This window comes from Oratosquilla oratoria, chromosome 15, assembly GCF_046742065.1.
Source record: "Oratosquilla oratoria isolate Oo_2021 chromosome 15, ASM4674206v1, whole genome shotgun sequence".
Lineage (NCBI taxonomy): Eukaryota > Metazoa > Arthropoda > Malacostraca > Stomatopoda > Squillidae > Oratosquilla > Oratosquilla oratoria.
Genome location: NC_134791.1, coordinates 29,157,072 through 29,164,571, shown reverse-complemented (window position 1 = coordinate 29,164,571; position 7,500 = coordinate 29,157,072). Strand labels below are relative to the sequence as shown.

The following is a 7,500-nucleotide window of genomic DNA, read 5'->3' as shown; positions in this document are numbered from 1 at the left end:
TCTTAACTGAGCCAATCCAATTCGGGGGCTTTGCGAGTTAACAGGGCGAAAGGGTTAGTGAATCACAGTTAGGTATGGGGGCTCCACGGCGCTCCAAACGTTTGCGTCTATCTGCCATCAGTTATAGAGTGATCCATATAAATTCATTTATATGTAGCTGCAGATAAGGCCTATCAAGGCAGAGCTAGTTTTATATACATATGCATACATGTATATATATATATGTATACATATATATATATATATGTATGTATATGTATGCATGTATGTATGTATTTCTGTAGTTTAGGAATTAGGTTGAAAGACAGATATTCTCTCTCTCTCTCTCTCTCTCTCTCTCTCTCTCTCTCTCTCTCTCTCTCTCTCTCTCTCTCTCTCTCTAATCACTCATCCTCTTTCAGTCATAGATACTTACAGTCAGTTCAAATTAACTTGAAGGAAACTTATCATGGGACGTCCAGATGTTAAATATTTATTTACAATAAAGATCTTATCGATGACAGAGCCTCTTACATACGTGCAAATGATAATAATGATAATAATAGTAATGGTGATAGTGATAATTTCCTAGTTTTCTTTCCAAGTATTAATTGTTAACCTGACACGGGAAATACGGAAAAAAAATATTTTATGAAATGAGCATTAAAGAAGCATTAAAAGAGCATTAAATGAGCATTTTCGTCCACTGGCCCCATAAACTTAAAATACATTTTTTCTTTAATAAGGTGACGCATTTTATATATTCTATTATGGTGAACATCATATGATTTCATTAAGTTGATGGGTGCCCCCCCAAAAGAGGGTCACGATCCCACATGACGTCACTCCGAAGAGGACCACGCCTTTCAGCTGAATAGAATCAATTGGCGACAGCGGCACCCATAGTGTGCGTTACCTCATTGAAGGTGGTGAGTGTGAAGAGCCTACGCCAGAAGGCGCTGAGTAGCTGCGGCCGAAGCCGTCGCCTTTGCTCTATGATACGAGTACGCTCTGGGGACTGTTGGAGCAGGTAATAACAGTCACTGGTGGGAATCGGATAGGAGTGCGGGATTCGAACCCACATCCTGACAAATGTGAGACCAGTATGCTACTGATTACGATACCAGCATTGATGGATTTTTTTTTTTTTTTTTTTTTTAGAAATTTTGAAAAAAAAAAAAAAAAATAGAACAATATCGGGTAGGAAATGCGTTGTTCTTGTGGTTGATGAACTTAAGCCCCAGTCACACTATCACGATTCTCGCCAAATGTTGTGAATTTGAAAAGCTGCAGGACGACTTCGCCTACAATATTCTAGACTTCACTAATGATAATTCAACAATGTGTCTAATATCCGTTCAGGTTTAACTTCTTTTAGTTCGTCATTCAGCTTTTCAAGATGTGGCGCAAAGATAATATGACATTTGGAGATTCGAAAAATAAGAAATTGTAAATGTAGTCGTTTCAGCTCAAACGAACGCACTTGGGGCGTGATAGTGTGACCGGGGCTTTATCCGGTACTAAAAAAAAATAATAATAATGAAAAAAAAAAATGGTGGCGCAGAGTAAACATGGTCAAGAACCAACACAAACAAAACAATATTTTTTGTCTTGATCATTGTTTTTGTCTTGGTCATTGTCATTGTCTTCGTCTTTCGTTGTCTTTTTCATTGTCATCACCGTTGGCATCGTCTTCGTCTTCATTTGTGTTTGTCATTGTCGTTTTTTTTTTTTTTTTTTTTTTTTTTTTTTTTTTTCATTATCATTGTCTTCGCTTTTGTCTTTGGCATTGGCATCACCATTGTGACTGACATCATTTAGGTCTTTTTTGCCCTTTTTTGTCTTTGTCATGGTCCTTGTCTTTCTTTGTCTTTGTCTTAGTTATTGCGTTTTGTATGTCTACAACAAATAATGTATTTGTCTACCGTTAAATACTATGTATACATATATTTTCAATTATTTTCCATTTTCCTCCTAATCATGCTAATGAATTTCTCTCGTCTATTGATGTATATATTCATTTATGCATCCAACTTTCCCATTTTTCTTCTAAATCATTCCTCTTTTGTTATATATATTTACCAACAGTTCAAGGACAAATGGCCTCGGCTTCGGCCGCAGGTACATGCCTCCTAGGATAGGCTCCTCATCTCATTTTTTATCGTTTGTATGTTCGCTTATTCACTAGTTTATTTACATATTCACTGACCTACTTTCTACGTTGATATTTGTGTCGAAGGATTTATTGTAATTTATCATTTATTTATTATATATTCTTTTGACAAAGACCATAATCAAATAAAACGGCAATTTTGATAAAATGATAGATATATTTGAGTGATGGGAATTAGGACATTCAGCCACGAAAAGGGGGCTATCATACCTAACAACCTTGCTGTGCTGAATAATAATGATAATGATAACAGTAGTGATGATGATGATAATGGCAATAATGATAGTAGCAATGATGATGATGATGGTGATGGTGATGGTGATGGTGATGATGATGATGATGATGGTGATGGTGATGATGATGATGATGATGATGATGATGATGATGATGATGATGATGATAATGATAGTAATAATAATAATAATAATAATAATAATAATAATAATAATAATAATAATAATAATAATAATAATAATAATAATAATAATAATAATAATAATAATAATAATAACAATAGTAATTATTATTATAATAACATTAACAATAATAACAATAACAAATTATAATGATTTCCTGTTAAGGATATAGTCAATAAAAGTGCGCTGTGACGCGTTTACCCTCGAACTCTTAACCCCCCAAGTATATAGGGCAAAGGTGACGTAAGCTCCACACCACACATTAAGCTTCCAAACGTATATGAATAACTTTTAATTCTGTTCAATGTGTTCAATTAAGAACAAGTGAACACTGAGAATGTTCAAAAGTGGACCGGCTACAGAAATATAAGGATACGCCATGAGGCGCTTATTTGCGGTGCTTAGGAAAAGGCGAGATCACCTGTGGCTGATAGGAACTGATCAGGTGCCTTTGTCTTCATGGGACAGAGGCGAAACCGAACATGTCAATTGGTACACAGCATACAGTTGTAAATTTAAAAGATATAAGATGATTTAATTTCTTATTTATTCATTTATCTATCTAGTGATTTATATATATATATATATATATATATATATATATATCATATATATATATATATATATATATATATATATATATATATATATATATATATATATATATATATATATATATATATATATATATATATATATATATATATATATATTCATTTATATGTTTATTTCCTTATCTTTTTATATCATACTTATTATATATTTAGTTTTAGTTTTTATCTATATGCTTTTATTTCATATTTTATTTCTCCATTTACACATTTATTAAATTATCTATCTATTTATCTTCATATATTTGAATATTATCTATTTGTTTATCTTTATTTTCTATTAATATACATATATATATATATATATATATATATATATATATATATATATATATATATATATATTAACTTTCATTTCTCATCTATCTTTATTAAATTCATATCTTATTTATCCAATGGTCTATGTATACATTTATTTACTTATTTATTTATTCACACATTTATACTTCTGCGTTCGATTTTCTATAAGCACTTTTTTTTTTGTAATGTGTAATATTTTGTAATATTCACTGTAATATGAATAATTATGAATCACAATTTCAATGCAAGTGTACCTTTCACAATAACGTGTATAACTACCATCGTAGCGAGATAAAAAGATAATAAGATATATAAATAGATAAATAAATAAACAAATAAACGAAAATAAAATTTAATGTAGAATAGTTATTCTCATTATATGATCAATATTTTTATTCGCCTTGTTAATCTATTATTTTTCTTTATTTTCATTTAATTCTTCATCTATCATTAATTTATTCATCCGTCTATCTATATATTCAATTATCTTTTTATCGATATAATCTATTTGTTGAATTAATTGCGTTTTTACGTAAATTTTGTAAACTGTACGAATAATTAGCACCTTTTCGGGTAGAAACCAACAACAAATTTCTTGTTACTGTGACACATTCTTTATCTTATTATGGGTGCCGTCTACCGATTTTATTCACCTAAGGGCCATGTTAGAATTATTTTCACTCTATACACTTTATGCATATATATATATATATATATATATATATATATATATATATATGTTTGTATATATAAGTATGTATATATATGTATACGTATATGTATATATATATATATATATATATATATGAATTGATACGTGGTTAGCGAAGGACTCGAACCTCCTCTCACACGTAACATGTGACCACTGACCTATTACGCTATGAAGAGAGTATGGGCAAATTTCTAATGTATTATTCATATACTATATATATATATATATATATATATATATATATATATATATATATATACATATATCTATATATATATACACATATTGTATACGTACAGTATATCCGCACATACTTACAGAGTATCTCAAAAACATACTTTCTGTGAATACATTTGTGAGTATTCCTGTGAATAATTTTCTCAGGACACCCGGTAGTAACATTTTCAACTTTTTTCTGACGCTAGATGATTTTTTTTTTTTTTTTTTTTTTAGCTGTTGTCGGGTCCTTTACGAAATTGACAGAAACAAATTTTAACATCACTAAGTCGAGATAAGGAGATTTGCAGACATATGTAGTTGGGACAGCTTTGCGTCAGAACGTCATATATCAACGTAAATCTGCGTGGGGGGGAGGGGGAAGGGGGAGGGGGGAAGGGGGGGAGGTTGGAATGAGTTGATGAACAAATTATACACACAGTCACGCCCTGAAATCGTTTTGCTATCGACCAAATCGCGAATATTCTCCTTCGCTAATTAAGTGAATATTAAGTCAAGCGAATAGGAGTTCGGTTTGTGACGACTAGCAGCTTGGTTACTGTCGTGGTCTTTACGACGTTGGTTCGCTTTCGATTCAGACAGTTCTTGGTGGCTTCTTTTTGGTTGTGAAGTCCGAGTACATTAGGCAAAGGTGGCTGGATTGGTTGCAGCTAAGCGTCTCCTGGCGTAAGTTTGAAAACCCATATTATATATATATATATATATATATATATATATATATATATATATATGTATGTATATGTATATATATATACATATATATACAAGTATATATATGCACGTATATATATATATATATATATATCCTGATGACGTCATTTGAATGAATACGACCAGGCATGATATCCTGTTGGACCACGGTAGACTAATTGACGTCATTTTAGACGCACGACAACGTCGATGACGACCATCCGTACTTCAAACTTGGACGACTTTCCGCCATGTTAGATGACCATACGTCATAAGATTTGACGTCATGGACATAACAGGCGATCTGACATTACACAGACCATTGAAGGACGTACTGACGTCACCGTAAATAACAATGGACGACCTGACATCATATTCGTCCACGAAGAGGCAACTTGATGACGTCACATTATGTGACCGAATCCCACGAGTATAGGAGCAGAGACGCATGGTGGACAGCAAAGACCCGAGTTCACATCCGGTCTGATCAAGAATCTCCCGAGATCCGCGGGGTACCGTCATGGACGTGTGTGTGTGTGTATGAGTGTGTGAGTGGGGAGGTTGGAGGTGGGAGGTGCAGTGGTGCAAGATTTAATCATTCCGTGCAACCTCTGTTGCTCATTTCTTCACTGCTATTGTACACCAGTTCCTTCAAGAACGAAGAAGGTCTGTATATGCATTTCCCTCCACCTGACTGACATGCATATTACGTTGCAGCTTTATTTCTTTGAACTGTGATCAATGAGACCATAGGCGTGAAGTTAGGCGTGCGCTCATTGGTTGCGGGTAATTGAGAGTCTCCGCCCATGGGGCCGGGCTTCAAGGGGATTGGTCGCTTGCTCCCCAGTGGGCGGGGCCTCCGCCGACTAAGGGATTGAGCTCGCCGATAAGTTTTAGTCTGTTGGGAACATTGTGAAGTTAGCCACATTACCCACAGGTCCGAAGTGAATAGCGGGAAGAGACCTTCAAGTGAACTACCATAGACCCAACTCTATTTGCAAAGTCGAACTGGTCTTTTTATAGATCCCCCGAAGTGCCGCGACTTCGTAGAAAGACTTTCGTTGATCATGTGATTCCGTGGAGATCTCATAGCCCGTCTGCACCGCCGACTCCCCTTCCTCCGTTCGAACCTCGTTCTCTTGCTCTCTCTCTCTCTCTCGCGCGCGCCTTTCGTCAACAAAATCCCCCCTCGAGTCGAGTGCCCGCGATCTCGCCATGTCGAGCGCGGTGGTCGATGCCAACCCGGGCGAGAAGGCGACCTCCGCCTTCAGCGCCGTCGTCAGAAAGAGCTTCTCGTCCTTCTCCGTCGATTCCATCCTCGCCAACACAACCTCAAACTCCAACCCCGGGTCGAGGGCGAGCCCCAGCAGGCACACAGAAGACCAGGATGTCACCGCTGAGTCGTGCAGTTCGAGAGAGAGTAGCGGAATGGGCCCCAGCAGCACCCTGAGGGCGGAGGTACCCCTCGGAGCCCAACAGGGCACCTCAGGCCCTTGCAGAACCAAAAAGTCCGGCCTCGAGTCCCCGGGGAAGTTACACTCGATCTCCTCTGAGTGTGAGGAGGACGAGGAGGACATCCATGTCGACTCGGACAGCGAAGATGAGAGGGAGATGGAAGAAGCCCGTCAGCAGGCACCCCCCATCATCCGCCCTACGGCTCTGGGACCCCTCCACGACCCCCGGTACCCTGGCCTGGGGGCTTCAGGGCCTCCTCCTCCGTCGATTCTCCCCCACCCGCACATGCAGACGGGACTGTGGCCTTCTCTCCCTCTTCTCCACCATCATCTCGCCCTCAGGGCGTTGAACAGTGAGTAACCCTCGAGATTTCCTCCTATGTCCTTGTTCTTCAATGTGTGTGTGTGTGTGTGTGATGATTCGGGGTGCTACATGGTGGGCTACTGAGGCCCCTTCCACTCCCCCTCCCCCCCTTCCCCCCCGACAGGAAAACGTACCCTGAGGAGTAAGTATGTTTTTCTCTCTTTTTCCCCCTTTCCCAGAGTCCCCGGAACCTCCCAAGTTCACGGGCCCCATGAAGGTGACCCTCCGGAAGCACAAGCCCAACCGGAAGCCCCGGACGCCCTTCACGACCCAGCAGCTCCTGGCCCTCGAGAAGAAGTTCCGGGAGAAGCAGTACCTGAGTATCGCCGAGCGTGCAGAGTTCTCCGCCTCCCTCAGCCTGACAGAAACCCAGGTCAAAATCTGGTTCCAGAACCGAAGGGCCAAGGACAAGCGGCTGAAGGAGTCGGAGATGGAGAGACTTCGCCTGGCCTCGCAGCCCTTCGTCCCTCCCAACCCGTTCCTCCCTCCGGCGTCGCTCCTGCCGCCTTTCCTCCTCAGCAACCCCCTCATTGCCTCCGGCATGAGACCCGCCTCGCTCATCCG

At 38.5% G+C, this 7,500-nt stretch overlaps 1 protein-coding gene across 1 annotated transcript in view; it reads left to right on the top strand.

Annotated features, from left to right (window-relative positions):
• The first annotated feature begins 6,007 nt into the window (after window positions 1–6,007).
• The window catches only part of LOC143033372 (uncharacterized), a 2,613-nt gene continuing 1,120 nt past the window's right edge, over window positions 6,008–7,500 (top strand). Inside the window, exons 1-2 of the mRNA XM_076198720.1 lie at window positions 6,008–6,925; window positions 7,116–7,500. The exon at window positions 7,116–7,500 is cut by the window's right edge and continues 1,120 nt beyond it. Of these exons, the coding sequence (XP_076054835.1) occupies window positions 6,334–6,925; window positions 7,116–7,500 (977 nt within the window). The 5' untranslated portion in view covers window positions 6,008–6,333. The remainder of the gene's footprint in view (window positions 6,926–7,115) is intronic.